General features: G+C 44.8%; 1 protein-coding gene across 1 annotated transcript in view; it reads left to right on the top strand.

Annotated features, from left to right (window-relative positions):
* Positions 1–12362, top strand: part of FRMD4B (FERM domain containing 4B) — a 79650-nt gene extending 67288 nt beyond the window's left edge. The window contains exons 14-23 of the mRNA XM_008499637.2: positions 36–177; positions 1020–1153; positions 1250–1369; positions 2653–2881; positions 5483–5539; positions 6882–7029; positions 8212–8337; positions 8809–9614; positions 10444–10576; positions 11945–12362. Of these exons, the coding sequence (XP_008497859.2) occupies positions 36–177; positions 1020–1153; positions 1250–1369; positions 2653–2881; positions 5483–5539; positions 6882–7029; positions 8212–8337; positions 8809–9614; positions 10444–10576; positions 11945–12062 (2013 nt within the window). The 3' untranslated portion in view covers positions 12063–12362. The remainder of the gene's footprint in view (positions 1–35; positions 178–1019; positions 1154–1249; positions 1370–2652; positions 2882–5482; positions 5540–6881; positions 7030–8211; positions 8338–8808; positions 9615–10443; positions 10577–11944) is intronic.
* The last annotated feature ends 7478 nt before the right edge of the window (positions 12363–19840 follow it).

Here is a 19840-nt window from a genome sequence, read left to right as displayed (position 1 = left end):
CTGGATTATGTTTATTTATTTTTTAACTCCTTCAGGCAAAAATTCCTTCAGCAAGAAGTTTGGATGATATTGCCATGGATCTGACAGAGATGGGAACACCAAAAGTTTCCAAACTAGTGACTTTGGAGGCAAAGAACCAGCTTATTATGGCCAGCAATGGCAGTTTGATCTCATCAGGTAATACTTGGTGTAAATGCCAGGGGATTGTGTATATTAAAAGGAAAAATGAGGCTGGCTGATAAGCACAGTGACATGTGAAGGGGGACATATTAGTTCTGTATCTGAAAGAGTAATAGCAATGGTATAATCTGCTGTTCCTCTCCCATAAGAAGGTTAAGGAATTTATTAAAAATCCAGGTGAATAAACTCCCATGTACTGTTGTTCTATGTATAATTTGATTTCAATCTCATCAAAGTTTGAGGGCAATTTGAGCCAAGCTAACTTGAAGCACCTGTACTAAAAGTTAAATTGTCTCAAGCTTCCTCAAATGTGAGAAGAGAAGAGAAGAGAAGAGAAGAGAAGAGAAGAGAAGAGAAGAGAAGAGAAGAGAAGAGAAGAGAAGAGAAGAGAAGAGAAGAGAAGAGAAGAGGAGAGAAGAGAAGAGAAGAGAAGAGAAGAGAAGAGAAATGCTTCCAAATAAAGCTCAGCTCTGGACTTTAGATCTTTCCTTTGACTCTGGAGGAGGGAAAAAGCAGAGAAGCCACACATAGGGACCTTGAGGTGAAGCCTGATGAGCCTCAGTCTGCCCTGAGTGCAGTGTCCAAGCTCAAGTGTCCAGATTACTGTAGATATCCCTAAAACAAGGACTTATATTCTGGGTAGTGGGCTTTTGGGGAGGTTTTTGGGACTTAGCATGCAAGTATAGGCATTGAGTGTTAGAAAAAGTGCAGATTTCCTAAAAGCCTCCTTGCTGGATGTTGCACCTTCAATAATCTGTTGTTTGCCTGGGCTGGACAACTTTGGGGAAATCTTCACTTACCTGACCAAATCCTCTGATACAGAGAATGTATTTTTTCAGGCTCTCAGGATTCAGAGGTCAGTGAAGAGCAAAAGAAGGAGAAAATTATGGAACTAAAGAAAAAAGAGAAACTCCTTCAGGAAAAACTGCTTCAGAAGGTTGAGGAGCTGAAGAAAATCTGCCTGCGAGAGGCGGTGAGAACTGCACCTTGTGCTGGGCTTGGGATGGGTGGGGGGGAGTCCAGCACCTCCTCCTCCAGACCTTCACGTGGAGCCCTCTCTGTCCTCCAGGAGCTGACAGGCAAGATGCCCAAGGAGTATCCTCTGGGTGCTGGAGAGGAACCTCCCCAGATCAGGAGACGTGTTGGCACGGCCTTTAAGCTGGATGACAACCTGCTCCTGAGTGAAGAGGTGTGTGATGCTCTGTTTGCCCAGCAGAGGTGGGGTGGCCAGACTGGTGGCCCAAGCCACTGGTAAATAATCCAGCTCTTCCCTGATTGTTTTAAGAGGGGCAGCTGGGACAGTTGCTGGCATAGGCTGGGAGATGTAGATAGGTACCACCCTTGTTTCATCCATCCTGCCTTTGCAATGGCCAGGAAGTTGTCCATTTCAGAAGACCTTAAAATCCCCTGACCTGCACCCCTGATTTGTTCATGTTGCTTGAATTTTAATGGACATTTTGCTGCTAATTAGAGAAGAGCAGGCACCTACTGGTGTTTGGCAAGCCATGGCTGTGAGCTTTGCTGGAGCACTGATTTGTGTTTGAATGCAGAACGTGGCAGGGGTGTGCACTGTTCCCCTTGCAAAATCATCTCTCTGTCAGCATAGTTATGTGACAGGTGACAGTGGGAAGAGATTTATCTCTAGCTTAATGTGAATTCCACCTAAGTAAAAAAATCTATATATTGCTCAAGAAGCTAATATGAACCTTACAGGCTGACACTGACTTTGGGAGATAGGGAAATATTCAGATAGATGAGGTTTCTGGACACATACCATTCCCCCTCATTCCTTGTGAGTGTTGTTAACAAGCTGTAAGGAATAAGTAAGTAGGTGTTAGGCACCAACAAACAGTAAGTAGGTGTTAGGCACTTTGCATGTGTCTTTCAACAAAAAGGTCTCTGCCCTTGCTTACAGGCCAGGGATAATCCATGCCTGATTTCATGGAGACTCCTTAAATGCAACTGAAACCAAATTCTACTGACCAGACTTAATAATGTGTTGCTTAGCACCTTTCATCTGAGCCTCTCAAAGTTGTTTACAAACAATTAATTAAAGTTTCCAACTCCCTGTTACTTAGGTATGGTGATTGCAGTTTCCATTTTTATTTTCTTTAAAGCAGAGGGAGATTTTTGAGCAAGCATTTTCAGGCTTGCAGCAGGAGGTTTAACAGCCTGCAGGTTGGTTTGTGGAACAGAAGGGTTTAAACCTGAATTTTTAGGTGTCTGTTTTATGTCACCCAGGCTGGAGAACTTTAGACCTTTCTCAAGAGGTCCCAAGCTCTTACACTTGTCAGGAAAATAAGATGTGTAAGGGTTTCATATGCTTAGATCACCATATGTATAAACTTTGGTGTTTCTGTTGTTTCTGTTCAAGACTTTGTTAGCACAAAAATAGATCTTCTAACCAACAACCTTTGTTGTGATGATTTCTACCCAGAGTACAAGCAAATAACTCATCTCTCACATTTTCAGGATCCAGCTTTGCAGGACTTGGAGAGTAATTTTGTCATTCAGCAAAAGCTGGTGGAAGCTGCAAAGAAACTTGCCAGCGAGCCAGACCTCTGCAAAAATGTGAAGAAGAAAAGAAAGCAAGAGTATGCTGATGCTGTTAAAAAGCTGCAGGAGATAGAAAATTCCATAAATGAGTATAGAATCAAGTGTGGCAAAAAGCCAACCCAGAAATCAACTCTTACCCTACCAGGTAAACAAGAGAATTCCCCAGATTCAGATGGGGGAAAAAAAAAAAAAAAAAAAAAAAAAAAGTCATTTTGGCTCTGTTACAGGTTTTGTTTGTATATCCTTTGTATGATTTTTATCTTCTCTAAGGCAGCTAAGTAAGAAAAAAAAGGGATGCAGTTGCTGTATCTGATGCTATAAGAGCATTGCTTATAGGCTGGGAACAAATAGAGACATGTTCCAGCATCAGGTAGACTAAAGGTGCTATACACAGAAAGGCTCAAAAAATCAGCTGTAACTGGTGTGCTGTGTAAATTCTGTGGTTTTTGGGTGCAGTCACATGGCTAAGCTGCAGGATCTGTCTCCCTTTCCTCCTGCAATGCTGCAGTTCTAGCAGAAATAGAGTATTTCTACAAGAAAGAAGAAATAAGGCTTTGCTTCTTGATGAGAAATTCCTGTTTTCCAGGAAGACCTAAGCAAAGTTTAAGAGTTTATGAATGCAAAGAGTGGCATGCAAGATTTCTGGCTAAATGTGTTTGCCAGTGATGGGCACAGATGCTCTTGGCCCTTCTGAAAGTCTGATTTTCATAAGGGAGGTGAGATTCCTGCTGATTTCCTAACTTATAGCATGGAAACTTTCTGGTGTCCAAGCCAATTTAGGGAGTCTGGGAATGGTAAAGGTTCATAGGTATTGCAGGTTTTTCTGGTTTCTGTAGTGATTAACAATTTTGGGGCATATTTTACTTTTCTCCTTTGTGGATAATACACATGGATGATTGTCAAATTGATTTTTCTTTTCTTTTTTGCCCCCTTGGTCCCAGAGAAAGTATTATTTCACTATACTAATGGGATGTTTCCTGAGAATTGCAAGGTGGGAAGGAAAATGCAAGATTTTTCAGCTGTTTATATCAATACCCTGAGATGAAACCTCCTGCAAATAATGCATTTTTCCCTGGAGGAAATCCTTCTCCTGTGCACTGCTGGGGAAAACCTTTTCCATGTCCAATTCCCATCTTGGTTTGGATTCTTACCCAGCACAAACCACAGCAGCACTGGGCTATCTCTCATCATAAAATGTGTGTACTGAAAGGTTGATGGTCACTATTTAATGTGGCCCAGCTGGGCAGAGATGAATCAGACATTTGTTTTTCCAGTCTCTTGCTCACCAATCTAGCTCCTAATTTTGGGAGGTCCTTGCATTACCTGGGACAGGGGATGTGATGAGCAGGAAGCTGTTGAAAGCCAGTGAGCAGCAAGAGTCCCATGAAGCAGCATCCATGCAGAGTCATGGTTTGTGGCAGGTGGGATGTTTTTGTCCTGTTGTGCAAAACAAGCAACTTAGGAGTTGGTCCTTGTACATTTAGCCCATCACTTTGTGATGTTTGATAGATGACATCCTTGTTTGCTGCTGGAGAAGGGTGACCCAGCCAGAAGGGACTGAACTCTGTGTCTTGAAGGAGCTCCCTGTAGGTAGGAGCTGCAAGACAGCAAATACATAGCCAGGTTTATTTTGATGCATTCCCTTCCAGTTCCTGACTCTTCCAGGGCAGAATGTGTTTGTTTATGGTACCTGAAGCAGAGCTGATGTCTGCTTCAAGAACTGATTTTATGTGTTTCTGGTTTCACCACTGGCTGACTTCAGGCTCAGAGGGTGCAGGGTTTCAGAGAGCTGGGCAGGGTTGAGTCACTTCCAGCTGGGGATTTGGGGAATGACTTGTTGGACGTGACCTGCTAAATAGAAACACTGATTTATTGAATCAAACCACAGCTGTTTTCATCCCAGCCCTGCAGGGGTGGGAGGTGAAGGACACATTGGAGAGTGTCTCCTGCTCTCCGTGTTCCACTCCTCTGTTCCTTTGCTTCCTCTCTAGTCCAGAGTTTTGCAGGGAATTGCATAGGAACAATTTGTCTCTGGGTTAATTATCTTTAGTGCTGCTTTTTATCACCAACCTCATTTGCTGTTCTGCTCTAAACCTTAGCAAGGACAGGCTGATTCTGAGTGAATATCAAGGTGAGAGGATAGGCAGGTGCAGTAAATCCCTTTGTATAAATAACAAAAAACTTAAAGAAAAGGTTTGCAGTGTCCATGGAGCAGTTGCTGCTCCCTGTGTTAATTTGCAGTAACGTGATGGAAATCAACAGCAATATCTGGATTGATATTAATTTAATTGAAACAATTTGTATGTTTAGGAAATACTGAAAAGTGAATGCCAGATTTCAAAAGGCATTTTTTACCTACCTGGTAGCATTTCAGGTGTACCTGGAGGAAATGAAACACCAGAGCCAAGACCTACATGTTTGTGTAGGTTCCTGGAGCACCCAAACACCCTGGGAGATCTATTGGAAGTTGGGTGGGAAAGAGCTTTGTAAATTCTGGCCTGATTCCCACTGCAGTTAAAACAAAATCCCCTTTGATAATTATACAGGTAGCTTGCTGAACAGCAGTAAACACAGCAAGGTTGTGATATTCTCTAAAGCAGGACTGTCTGCAGGCTGCTGAGGGCTAAAGTGTGCAGTGTTACAAGCAGCAGCAGGCTCTGAAGCTGTAGAAAATAAACTGTATCTGAAATTTAGAAATTCATGTTGGGTCTCCTGTGCTTAAAGTGCTTTGTTTTTTCATTTCCAGATGATATCATTCCATCTGAGAGCAGCTCCCTGTCTGATACAGCAACCTATGATGATGGTATGTTGCTTATCCCTTTCTTCCTAGGAAACATGCCCATCCAGAGGCATTCCTTTGACTTGCTGTCCTTTAGCCTGGTATTTTGGTGGCTTCCAATCACAAATTACTTCATAGCAGAGGAGAAAAGCTTAATCAGGAATGTCATTCCACACAGTGGTTTAATTATGGGAAGTTTCTGCTCTGTGAGCTGATTTGAGTTGTCCTTAGGTGATTGGTTTTAACATGACCATCCTGTCAGCTGAAAGCTTGGAATTTCAACCAAATCTCCATCTCTAGGATCTGGGCAGAGGTGGATGTGCAACTATTAGAGGAGTTAGGAGCTGGGAGGGGGTTTCCCATCCCTTCTGTTCTCACAGCTACTGTAAAACTTACCAAAAAATTAGTAGAGTGGACACAGATATTAATGACCTATTTACGTGGATCTGTTACCTCGTGAGCTTGCATCCTGCCTGAGTATGGTGTTTGCTCAGCTTACTCATTTCACACCCACACCCACAGACACACACACTCACACCCTGTTCCACAAGGTGGAAAGGACTTGGCTTGCCTCTCCCTTAAACTGGATAATCATCATTTGGGGACAAACATTATCTAAATTATTACTCACTTTTCTGTTAGGGACTGATTCTGATCTCGTTTTGTCCCAGTTTTAGACTCGTACAACCCACCTGGTCCTTCAAAATGGAGTTACACCCTATTCCTGCTTGTACACACGGAATGAGAGCCCAGGCTTTGGTTTCTGAAAGTGTTCTCTGGTGCTCATCCTGCTTTTATATGTATTAGTTGGAGTTTCCTGTTGGCTCTGATGAGACCTGGGTTGTGCCCTGAGCAAAGTGAGAACAAGGATCAAACCAGCATCCTCCCAGTTGCCTTCAGCCAAATTTGTCTGTCAGATGTCTTTGCTCATTCAGTTGCTTTTGAAGTCAGTCCCTTTTAGGTTGTGTTTCAAAACTAATTCTTCAAATGTCATTTTTCAAGTGAAGAGCTGGGAGGTGAGGGAGAGGAACTGGCTTTTGCAAAGGCTGAGGTCACCTGCTTGGCTCTGGGAGGGGACTCACTGCAAACAGGTGATTTCCCAAGGAAGTTCCAGTTCATGGTCTGGCACAGCCCCAAGCTGTCTGTAATCTCTGTAGCAGTCAGTGCTGCTGGGATCTTTTATGAGCCTCTGTCATCTCCTGGCCATGTGGAGGAGAGCTTGGTGCAGGGAGGGAAAGCCTTGCAGAGTCACAGCTTCTGTCCTTGCCCCTAACACTTCAAGAGTTTCTGCTCAGGGGCCACAGAGTTGCATATAGGGAAAAATAGGGAGGATTTTGCTAACAGATACCCCATTTCTTTCTGACAGTGGGTGAATCTCATCCTGTGCCTGCCCAGAGACCCAGCTCAGCACAGCTTTCTCCAAGGCTTCCTCCACCCAAGTCCCTCGGGGTGGAGAGAATTCATCTCAGAAAGTCATCCATGAGTGAGCAACTCTTGGAAACCAGACACTCCAGGTAGGGCACGTTTCACTGCTGCTGTCCTCTCCACATTCTGGTGTCACCTTCCTCTTGCCACTGGTTCCTCTTTTAGGACAGGCAGCCCAGCAGTGGCTGCTGCCTCCACACTCCTCTGGCATTACAGGATTTGGTGATGGGAGCTGAGTTTCCTGTTTGTTCACAAAAGTGTGTGTAAGTTGTTTGCATGGTCTTTGAAATCACAGGGTAGTGCAGTCTGCATGAAGAGGTTCTAAGTGGGTGAGAAATTTAATTCTGCATAAATCTGAATTGCTGGTGCCCACCAGTACTGTCACCCTTTGCCTCCATCTGTGGTTTGTTTTCATTATTATTTAAGCAATTTCTATTTTTTTTCTGGTGACTGTTTCAGATAACTCCAAACCATACCCAGCACCATGTACTACCGTCAGTGCCAGCTGCAGTGTCTGGCTGAGCTGCCTGTAGGTATCCATGAGATTTAGGCTCTTCCTGAGCTAGAAAAACAAACAGATCCATGGAGCACATTGGTAGCAGTAGCTCTGCTGATGGTTCTGTGATCCCATGTTACATGGGTCTGATCTGGTGCTGGCTGTTCTCAGTGCAAGGGTCCCACTGCTCTTTATTTATTGGACTGTCTTGCATCATAATCAGGCTGTTGAAAACATGCTTAAAAATGTTTTAAAGTTTTGAGCCAACATCACATCTCTCTCTTTTTCTTACCAAGATAAGCAGAACATTCCTGCACATGAAGTTCAGCAGTTGAATTATAGCTGGATGCAACCATTTAGCTGTGATGAGCTGTCTTAAAACCTGAGTCCTTTTGCTCCTCTCCTCCTCTCCTCCTCTCCTCCTCTCCTCCTCTCCTCCTCTCCTCCTCTCCTCCTCTCCTCCTCTCCTCCTCTCCTCCTCTCCTCCTCTCCTCCTCTCCTCCTCTCCTCCTCTCCTCCTCTCCTCCTCTCCTCCTCTCCTCCTCTCCTCCTCTCCTCCTCTCCTCCTCTCCTCCTTCTCTCTTGAATTATTCTTCCTTTTTAACAGCTCTCTTCTTTATGTGGGGGCACACATCCCGTGATGCCTCGAACCTGGTTTGTTTTGGTTTTTTTCTCCCCTTCATGGTTTTTTTTTTCAAGGCTTAGGCTGCCCATATTCAGCGCTCTGTGACTTGCATGGTGTTTCATCTAACTGAGGTTCTCTCCTTCCTTCCAGGGACCCACTTTCAACTCACAGCAGTCCCTACCGAACCCTGGACCGCCCCCCCCAGCCCCACGGGGGAAGGAGCATGCCCACAACCCCGGTACTGACCCGCAATGCCTACAGCAGCAGCCACTTACAGTAAGGAGCTTTTGTTTGAAGGGCAGTGTCCACCCCAGGCAGCAGAAAAATGATGATAAGGGGGCAAAGGGCCCTTTGCTGGGGAGCTTTTCCTCCAAGTTAGGTTATGACCCTCAGCACTAGCTCAGGTGGCTTGTGTTGATCTCGTCTGTTAAACCTGAGGGAACTCTCCTGTGGTATATCCCAAAATGTGACTTTGTGAGCTTTGCTGCATGTGTCCCTGTCACAGATTAACCTTGCTCTCTGCAATATGTTTTGACATGAGAGCTCTCCTACTGCTGGAGCAAATCTAGCATTCAGTCAAGCTGTGCTGAATACCCTCTGTGGGAAAAAAAAAAAATAATCCAGGGTTTGTATTGTGCTTTGGTTGGGAAGGCAACATTCCTGCCTTACCCACCTGTGCTCCCTCCATGCCTTTTGTGTATGTTTGGTGTGTGACTGCCTTTAACAGACACATCTGTGGTGTTTCAGGCCAGATGTTTCCCCACACCACTGCCGGCAGCGCAGTGGGAGTCTGGAATCCCAAACCCACCTCCTGGCTGAGCCTCCTGCCGAAAAAGCACCCTTCACCCTCTCCAAATCCCAACGGAGCAGCAGCACAGAGATCCTCGATGATGGATCATCCTACACCAGCCAGTCCAGTGCAGAATATTACTGCCTGACACCCACTCCCAGTCCATATTACACCACTCAGACACTCGACAACAGGACCAGGGGGAGAAGAAGGTCAAAGAAACAAAACATTTCTGCTGCGAGTTCGGGCAGTATGCCAAACCTTGCCCAGAAGGATGTCCGGAATGGTGTCTACCACAAAAATCAGGAGCAGCCTTCCTCCAGTTACTATATTTCTGGCTATTCCCCATACACTGAACCTGATGTTTATTACAACGGGGGATATATTTATGAGAGTGACACAGAGGGACAGTACAGTGTCAACCCTTCCTACCGCTCCTCGGCGCATTACGGATACGAGCGGTACAGGGAATTCAGGTCTTACCATGAGGATGAAGTGGACAGAGTACCCCACAACCCATATGCAACCCTAAGGCTTCCCAGGAAGCAAGTTCCTAAAACGGAGCATATAACCAAAAACATTCACAAGGCCTTAGTTGCAGAGCATCTCCGGGGTTGGTATCAGCGAGCCTCGGGTCAGAAGGAGCAGGGGCAGAGCCTGCAGGCAGGCTTGGAGTCTGACAGAGGATCTCAAAGGAGTTTGGGCTTCGGTGGTCTGCAGGTGCCCTGCTCTCCTAGCAGTCGGGTGTCATCTTTCTCTTCAGGTAATGTCTGATTTCCTCTCTGCAGAGTGTTTCTGTAAGTTCCTGCTCTGCCTCAAATTCTGTCCCTCTGCTTCCTCAGTCCGGTCAGCAGAGTAGAAGCAAGGCTAGAGCTGGGTCCTGAAATGTAGCGAGGAACTTGATAGGAGCTTGTTCCATGCTTGGGAAGAAAGACTTGGATGTTGCCTTCTCCTATAGAATCACAGAATCATTCGGGTTGGAAAGCACCTCTGAGATCAGCAAGTCCAACCCTTGATCCACTGCCACTGTGGTTCCCAGCCCATGGCACTCAGTGCCACATCCAGTCTCTCCTTAAAAACCTCCAGGGACAGAGAATCCACCCCCACCCTGGGCAGCCCATTCCAATGTCTGATCACCCACTCTGTAAAGAATTTCTTCCTAATATCCAACCTAACCCTCCCCTGGCAAAGCTTAAGCCCATGGCCTCTTCTCTTACTGATACAGGTAAAACTGCCTTTTACTCTCTGGAAGTGCAGTAATCCAGAAAAACACAAAGAACCCATGAGGGCTTCAAGCAGGAGTTTTTGCCAGTGAGAAGCAATGTGCAAACCTTCATGCTGTGTAAAGCAGCTGCTGTGATGGCTCCCAAAACAGGGTACAGTGGGTCAGAAAGTCTCTTTAAAGAGACTGCCTCCAAACCACCCCCCACACAGTGCTCTCCTCCCCACAAGGCTTGTAAAACATATTTTCTGTGTGCATTGTCTGCTTGTCTACCCTTCAGATCACTAATGAGAACTGTCTGATTTGTCTCAGCTGATTTAGCTGGATAAGGTCTAATTTGCTGTTACATTAATTTTTTTTTTAATTGCAGCATCCTCTGCAAACACTCCTGGGAACTGGCGAAACCCACTTGGACTGGGACTTGCAGACTGTGACACCTTGTCTCATTCCTCCTATGCCAGCTGTTATGGGAATGTTTATGGGAACCTTCCTTTGCAGAGCAGGTGAGTAGAGCATAGCAAGATTTTCTGCCCTTCTTCTTGCATTTCACAGGCTGTTAAAACTTCTGAGAACATCAGCTCGATTTCAGAGGACCAGAATGAGGAGGAATTATTAAATTGACTTTTATCAGAGCAAGTCGTCTCTGCATGGAGTAGATCAGCTTCACCACCACTACCTGTGCCACTGATATTCAAAAAAAGGGGAAAGTAGCCATAGGAAAGGGTGAACTCACTTGTTGCACAGCATTTTCCTCTGGATGGTGCTGAACCATGGAAGATCTTGCACTTCCTGGCAGCTCAGAGCAGTGTTGTGGGCAGAGGCAGGCACTGATAAAACAATGGGGGGGAAAAAAATAAAGGAAAGGAAACCCCTCTTTTCAACCTCACATCTGAGTGTTGGCCTTCAAGGGTGATGCTGCATCTTTCACACTCATGGGGCTTGGCTGAGCTTAACCCAGCATCCAAGCTTGTGGGGCTCTCCTGAGGACTGCAGGGAGCCCAGCATCTGCTCTGTCCTTGCAGAAATTCCTGCAGCCCTCTCACTGCTTCTCCTGGGTGTTTTGGTCTCTCCCCCCCACTCTTTAACACCAGCTGCTATCCGGGAAAACAGAGACGACCTGGCCAGGGGAATGGCTCTGCCCCCACAAATGCCTCCATGTTTCACTACCCTTATGCTAGGAGTAGCCAGCTGTAGTAAGTACCCCATGCCTGCACCTCCTGCTTCCTGGGTTGCAGCTTGTGCTTGCTGCTTGGATGCCTTGTGTGAAATTACTAATTTTTATTTTTATTTTTTAATAATTTGGGGTTTTTTAAATTTTGTTTTATTTTAATGTAAATAAATGTGCAAGGAAAGATGAAAAAGCTTCTGCCAGATCCTTGTTTCGAAGCTAAATGCCATGGGGTTTTTTCTTTCAGTGATTTGAAAGATCTTTAGTAACTGTTTTAAAATACAGGTTCTGCTAAATTCGTAACTTCCTATAATTGGGCTTTGGAAACTCTGCTTATTTTGACAGCTTTTTCTATATAAGGTTTGCTAGCTATTAATCTTCCATATTGTGAATCACTTGTCTGATTGTTCATCTGCTCTATTTTTCTGGATTAATGTGATTATGGCAAAGGAGTAACCAATACGCCCTCCAGTCTCGATGATTGTGAGCAGCTGAGATTCTGCTGCACTCAATTTGCTTAATTACAGCATGAAAACTGGGGTTGTGTTCAGATCCAAATGACATTCGTGTGTAAACTCACACAGTAACCAGCTCCAGGCCTGAGGGTTCTGCATGAATTTGTGCAGCATTTTTTTTGGGGGGGGGGCTGGGGAAAAATCCCATCAGCTCTTGCTGACTCCCTGATGCTTTTTCTCTCTTTCAGAGCCTATGCAGAGACAAACCAGCTGGGTGGTGAGGAGAGCTGCTTGGAAGACAACTTGCCCAGCAAGGAGCAGAGGTTATTCTGGCATGAGGATTCCAAACCTGGGACACTGGTGTAGCCCTCCAGCCCCCCCCATTTGTTACCCTTGTGTGCCTTGCACAGGATGCTGTGACTTCCGAGGCAGATCTCGGGTGGGACTTCCAAAGTGAGCAAGAAAAGGAAGCAGGCTGTTTTGCTGGGAAAGATGGAATTCAGCATCAAGACAGGAGCAAAATGACAGTGTCTAATGACAGTGTCTTAACCACCACTGGCATTCCTTCCCGAATCCAGGGAGCCTCCAGGAGCGAGGGCAAGCCCCAGTTGAATCTCCATGACTGGATGCAGCACTTGGTTGAAGTATTTATAATTAGCAAGCACTTTTGTGGAAGATTGGAAGATGTTGAAGGCAAACCTCAGAGAACAAAAGAAAAAAGAAAAAAAAAAAAAAGGAAAATGTGAAAAGGAGACTCTGATGGAAAAAAACATGAATTCTAGGAGCACAATTCTGCTGTCTGAAAGAAGAAGAAATGAAAATTTATTCTGCCATGGCTTATGATGACCTGGAAGGACTTTCATAAGCTTATGAAGGATAGATACTGTGTGTGTGAGTGAGGCAAAGGGTGACTTAACCAGTATTGGAACATTACTTGAAGGAAGGATGTTTGGTTTTTTTTTATTATGGAGGTTTGAATGAGCTTATGCATTTTTGGGGGTGTTGTTAAGAGTGTTTGTTAGCACCACTGGCAAGTTCTGGAAAGAGAAAAATTTGCTGACACAATATACCATGCAAAACTATAGGCAGCTGTGGATTTGGGGAACAACAGAAAACTTTGAACTGTTTTCTGTGATAAAATGTAATCAATAACCTCCCATTTAATGACCTTTCCATGGTACAACTTCATACTGTGGAGGAGTAGGCGTAGGAGTAGGAGTAGGTCACGGTGACCCCCAGCCAGGGGGGAGGTGACAATTTGGTTGTTTTCTCTGCCACAGTGATTTGAGGATGTGCAGTGGGGAGGCTCCAGTGACCACATGGTGAACACTCAAGTGTGAGGGCCAGTATTTGAAGGTGGCTGCAAACACCACGCAGCCGAGTCGGGTGCCTTAAAACGAGGGGCATTAGGATTGTAACGCCAGTGGTCTGACCTGCCAGGTGTGTGCTGCCAAGTCACTGAGTGACAGGACAGAGTTTTTCCCCCAACCATTTGTGTAGGAAAGGAGTGTGACTGCAGTCTGGATCTAAGAGGGGTCAACCTACCTCACGTGGGAACAAATTGGCCTGGGTTCTCTTGTGGGATTTCCAACCGCTTGTTTGCAAAAAGGCTCCAAATCTCTCTTGTTTCTCAGCTTGTCCTGTGCTTCAGGATTCCATAAATGGTGCTCTTGTTTTCTTTTATACAAAGGATTAGTTCCTCCTTGTCCATATTGTGAATAGAAAAGTTTCTGATAAACTTTTTTGACATTTTTTTACCAATATTCCAGAGCATGTAATATATACAGAAGGACACAACTGTTAAGCTGGTACTTAGTCGTTTGTATTATTAGAGTCGCCGTTTGGAGTTAAATGAACAAAAAATAAAAAGTAACTTATTTCCTTGGTTTTGCATATTTGTATAGCCTTCTAGAAATGCAAAAGCTCTTTTAGCTTATTCTTTTACTACTTCTGAAGTCTTTTAGACCTATTATTTTGTATAGGTCAATAAACTAAAAAGTGTGCTTACCAAAACCACTTCAGCATTCCTCCTGTTTCTGCTCGAGTGCTTGGAAAAGCATGGGGTGGGTTATGTCAGGGCTTTACAGTGAGGGAGAGTAAATCCCCATGGCCTGATCAAGTAAATCTCTTTTGGTCTGCAGTTATAGGTTGGGTCAGTGGCCTCGGCTGGGGGCAGCATCCTCCCAAAACACATCTGTTAACTTTGAATTTCTTGGGATTTCTTGGAGGTTTTCCAGGGGCCTCTCTGGCACAGCTGTCCCAGCTCTCACCTTTATCAAAAAGCAACTTGGCTTCTAGAGGTGCAATTGCTCTTACACCCTGGTCACCCAGAAGTTGAGGTTGTGGTCTCAGCCTTTCCAGAGTTATTTGTAGTTTCTGACTTTTTGTGGCATCCCCAAGCTTCACCTCTGAATTTCATGCTTATTTCCAGGTGGTTGGTGAGAGTGGGTATTAACAAGAACTTGCAGGTGTGCCCACTAAAAATACCTCCCTGTCATCCTCCTTTTCCATTTCTCCAAGTAGTTTTTGAGGTTTCTTTGTTCACAAGGTCTTCATTCATGCTGCTGTTATAAATCATAGGCGTTTTTTTAGCTGGAAGCCAAGTGGTACAAAGTCCAACACCTTACCCAGAACTCATGGTATCAACTGCAGGCTGGAAGTTATTTACAAGTGCTCTCAGGGCTTTTAATTTTAAAAAGGAAATGAGGTGTGTAACAAGGTCTGTGCCCCATTTAAGGCCTTGTTTGCATTCCTTTATTTTCATCTTTTAGCCACTGAGGTTTGTTTTGGCTTTCCCATTACTTCTGAGGATTTAGCTCAGCCTCACACATCCGTGTTGGCACAGCACTTGGCTCAGCCTCCCAGCTTGCTTGGGCAGGACCAGGACAATTTGGAAGGATGGTGTTGAGAGGATGGGAATTTGAGGTGGGTTTGTGTTGGGGGGTTTGTATACCTTTGGTATATTTGGCTATTGGGCCAGAGTTCAGAGCCTGAGAGCTGCCAGTAAGCAAGAGCTGAGCTGGAGGAGGAGCTGGAAATCCAAGAGCAGAAGCATGGCAAGTGCAGCACTTGTCACCCCTCTTGTCATTCTCTGCATGCCTGGCCCTGCCAGGGTCATGCTCTCTGTTATGAAGGGTGGCAGTACAGAGTGAAGGAGGAGGCCCCAGAAGAGGAGAGAATAAGAAAATCCAACTTTTCCTTCCCAAATGGTGCCTGGGGTGGGTAGCAAAGGGCTGGGGTTGGCCTAAGGTGGTACAAGGGGGGAGAGGAAGGGCACAACATCCCCATGGGAGCCTCTTGCCCATCACTGGCAAGGATGCTGGTGATGCTGCAGAGCTCGTGCAAAGCCTGACTTGTGCCTGTTGTGCTCCAGGACCTTTAAATTTGCTTTTTGCAGACTTCCAGCTTGCTTTGTTGCAGGGCACTTCAGGAGCAGGGTTTGGACACACGTGCATTGCTGATCCCAGAGTCCAGCTCTGTATAATGCAGCTGAAGAGGTAATAAAAACACACTTGTAATTCTTCCCATGTTTCTTAGCAGCTGAAACACAAATTTCCTGTGCTTTGCTTGAATTGCTGCCTCATCTGTGTCTTCTGCTGTTAAACCTCAGCCCTTCCTTACCAGGAGTGAGGGGGGCATCTGCTGACTGGTGGCATCACTGCAGAGAAGAGCCTGCTGACCTCTCATCCCCCTCTGAAATCCTTCCTACCCCTTCCAGTTTATAGGAATAATTTAGAAATTCTTATTTAATAGGATCCAGAGCAAAGACAAGAGGTGAACAATGGGGGACATCAATGTAAAATACCCACAGGGTTCTATTTTATAGTGTCACAGCTGCCCCTCTCTTCAGAAGGCAGAAGATGCTGCTGATGGGAGTCTGGAGGGGAAATAAAAACCCACAGAAAACCAAACGTAATGGAGCATTTCTGAGTGCTTTTCAGTTGATGGATGAAGAAGGGGAAAAAATGCTCCTTGCCAGAAACTTAAAAATGCATTAGGGCACTGTGCTAAAATAAGCCCTGCCTGCTGCTTTTAAATGCTGCCTGCTTCTTCTCTGCTGTTCTGAACAGAAAACTCCAAGATGTGGGAGGAGAAACCCCAGTGGGAGCCCTGGAGAGGCTGATGTCTGACATTGCTGTGGCACAGGGACCCGGGCAGGATGAGGCTCAGACTTGGAGCCCCCTCCCTAAGCCCAGGCAAACCTTTAAAGATCCCAAAATTTAAAAATTCACCTGAGTGTACTCATGTGGAACTTGCTGGCCAAGGTGATTTAATACCTGATGTGACTCTGACTTTTAATTTCATTTTATTCCTGAACTTGTTCAACTTCAGTGTGAAGGACCTTGCAGCAATGTTTTGTACATAGCAAAGCTCTGAGGTTCTGGGGGGGGTGAGAAACTTCCACCATAGCCCAGCCTGTCCCAAAATGTTTTAGGAATGCTTTAAAGGCTGAAGGTTTGCTCCATCTTCTGGCCTTGGGGATTAATGCAGGAGAGCTGCTTCTGCAGGCAACTTCAGAACCTGAGAAGAAGCTCCCTGGCCTCGATGCTGGCTTTCTGGATAACTTAATACCTCTCCTAAGAAGATTTCTGCCTTTTATTCTGTCCTTCCATCTCCTTTGTGCTCTTCTGTCACATTTAATAAATCTCTAAGGTAGAAAGTTGAGTTCTTCAGCTATAGGAGGGCCTCAAAGATTGAAATCTCAAGTTAAAGCAAATAGGAGCAAACTTTTAACTCTGTTTATTTTATTTGTTATTAGTTAAAACCCAATTATCTGTTTGCTGGGGATTATTAATTTTTTTCTAGGGATATTGTGCCAGGGAAAAAAACTGTATCCTTGGGAATGTTTTATCTTGCTAAGAGAAACTTCCTGGAGTGGTTTTCAAATTACTTTTGGCACTTTTTTGCAGCTGTTTGAGATAAACCCGATGAGAAAAAAAATTATTTTGCATATGTGTGAAGGCATAAACAGTTCTGCCCCATAACAACTTGGCCAAGTGCCTTTGGGTGCTAGGACAGTGTGTGGAATGTCTGGCTGAGAAGACTTCTGCCTCCTTTCTAGCATCACTGTGATGCCTCCACTGCCAGCAGGTAGGAGTGGTGACACATTTCTGATGCACAACCCCCTGCCTTGTCTGCCTGGACATTCCCCTTCCCCTCAGAGCTGTTAAACACAGGTTAAGAACCATGTGGATCATCTCCCAGGACAGAACTTACCCTCAGTCACAATTATCCTATAACCGGATGCAGCAGGGGAAGTTTAGGTTGGATATTAGAAAGAATTTCTTTACGGAGAGAGTGATCAGACATTGGAATGGGCTGCCCAGGGAAGTAGTGGATTCTCCGTCCCTGGAGATATTTAAAAAGAGACTGGATGTGGCACTCAGTGCCATGGGCTGGGAACTGCAGCGGTGGTTCAAGGGTTGGACTCAATGATCTCTGAGGTCCCTTCCAACCCAGCCAATTCTATGATTCTATGATTCTATGAAATCAGCCTTGATGTGATGTTTCCTCCTTGGAAAAAAAGGATGGTGTGAGTTGTGAGTGGTTCTGGTAGCCCAGGAGGACAAGGGACACACATGGCAGAGCAGCAGGACTTTCAGCTGAGAAGAATCTTCTTGCCAACCATCCAAATTCTTTATCCATGCCTGCCCTTCATGAAGGTAATCACCATAAATCCTTCAACAAGTCCTTGACTGCAGAAGGATGTGCTGTGCCTCCCAGGGCATCTCCTGCCCATCTCAAGCACAGCAAACATGATTCTCAATTATTTTTTTTTTTTTGAGTGTCATTGAAGAGTTGCAGATGGAGAAGGGTTTGCAGCCAGCCAGGGCTCAGCTGGAGTAACTCTAGAAGAAGCCCTTCCACCTGTTCCTGGGCTGAGGTTAGGGAAGGACATCATAGATAAGGATATAGCCAGGTGGCCATGCCCCATGGGAATGTTTTAGTGGCAGGATAACATGAGGTATGGGGCTGTGCTAGGCTTGAATGCTGTACAAAATAGATACATGCTCTGTCTAATGTGAAGGGCAACTTAATTTCCTGGAATGATTCCCATTTCTTATGGTACCTGAACTGGTTTGTGCTGAATTGTGCATTTCACATAAATGTGGAGGTGATTGCTTGTTCAAATGGTGATGATGATGATGGTTATTGCTCCTCCAAGAGTCCTTAACATTGTGTTGTTACACTTCTGATTTAATAGTGCTGGCATGCACGTTTTCAAAGGAAATTATAAATTTGGCTGAAAAAGGTAGAAGGCATTTTAAAGTTTAGTTCTAGCTGCTGGATTTTGTTCCTCTTGAGACTCCTTGCAAAACCAGTGTAAGAATAAAGGTTGAGTGAATAGCAAATAATTGCAAAATCAGATGTGCTTCTGTCCCCATCCCCACTGTACCACCTTGTCCCTATGCAGGCCACCTCCATGCCTGCCTGTTGTCCCAGGGACTTGATTTTGCAGCTCCCTGCCAATCACCTTGGCCAAATCCCTCCAAAGTCAGATGTCCTTTCTTTATTTAAGCAACCAACTTAATCCAATGTATTTATATCTGTATCAGGTTGGAGGTGTGGTGGGTTGGGGTTTCTCCCAAGATGATCCCTGGTGTTTTTCCCACATGGTGTCTCTCTCTGATTGTTTTTGTTACTTAGTGGTTGTTATTGTTAAGATCCTATCATCTGACCCTTTATAATCCCCATATTGCATTACACTGCCCTGCTGGACATAGTTGGTGCATGCTACAGTTTGTCAATTTTAGACTGTCCCATCAAGCCTACAAGTTTCTTGAAAGTGATGCAAGGTTGGGTTACACTCAGATTCATTCCAGTCTATAACTTGGAAATGTTGGGGATTGGTAATAAAGGAAAATAAATGCATGGGGTTTATAAGCAAAAAAATGAAAGCATGCATTATAGAAATTGCTCTCAACGTTTGGCATCAGAATATGTCCCATCAGTTACCTCAGAAGTAGAACATGCTTTGGGCACTCAAAGCATGGTTTGATGGCCAGCTTCATGTCAAGTGGTGACACAGGGTTCAGCTCCTCTTGATATTTGAGTTACCTTGTCAACCCTTTTGCTTTCAAGAGAGGCAGGATGGAAGTCTTGGAGAAAATGCAGAAATGAGAAAACTCAATGAAGTGGAACAATCCTGCACGAGGATCCTGCTGGGGTTTTTTTGTTCATCCATACACAAGTACCTGCCACAGAAACAGTAAGTGTTGGATTGCTCATTAGCACAGGCAGACTTTTCCTTCCATCACCAGGTTGCTCCTGAAGTGCTTTTAATTAACACTTGTTAGGTGCTTGTGAATTATGAGCTGCAATGTGTAGGATTGCTTTGAGGTAACTGCAGGTACTTCTTGTCTTCTGCTGATGCTTTGAGTTTGGTAACAAAGCAAATAAAGCACCTGGTTAGTCCATGGATTCCTAAGAAAGCACCAAATTGGCATGAAAATGGAAAATGCTATCCATGGAAGTGGCTTTGCTATAATAAAAGCTGAAGAGTGAGTAATTATTTTGGAAAGCTCCAAGATGGGAGTTTGGCCTTGGAAGGTGCTTCTGGGTTTGGCTGTGTCCCCAGCCTGTAGGGTGTCATTTGTTGCCTTAATGTGCTGTTTCCAGTGCTCAAAAACACCGAGCAATGTGTTAAAAAAGGAAGTGAATCCTGTACTAAAGACCTTTATTGGAGGCAAAATGTGATCCCCACCTTGGAAATCCATAGGATTAGCACCTATTCCACTAGGAGAGGTGCCACCAGGCAGCTCTTCTCTCTGCATCTGATGGAGAAGTGTAGTGTTTCCTAATCCTGGTGTTAACAAGGGATATATTTCTACTTCGTAGAAAACTTGCTTTTAGAATACCTGATAGTGATCTTAGTATCTCTGTGTCCCTCCTGAAGAGGACTTCATAGGTTTGACCCTACTTAGCTTGGCAGATCTGACAAAACCATGGCTCAAGGCAGCCTGGCTGAAGCTCATGGAAATACAAGAAGGTGGCCAGGGGCTTCATTTACAGTCAAGAAATTAGCAAGTGATAAGTAACCACTGAATAGACAGCTTCTGTAACCTAAACAGCATCATTTGGGAGAATAACATACCAGCTACCAAAAGGGCATTGATTTATTTGATAACATCAGGAACTCATTT

This window comes from Calypte anna, chromosome 12 (assembly GCF_003957555.1).
Source record: "Calypte anna isolate BGI_N300 chromosome 12, bCalAnn1_v1.p, whole genome shotgun sequence".
Lineage (NCBI taxonomy): Eukaryota > Metazoa > Chordata > Aves > Apodiformes > Trochilidae > Calypte > Calypte anna.
Note: the sequence above shows the minus strand (reverse complement) of the source record. Positions and strands in the feature narration are given on the sequence as shown.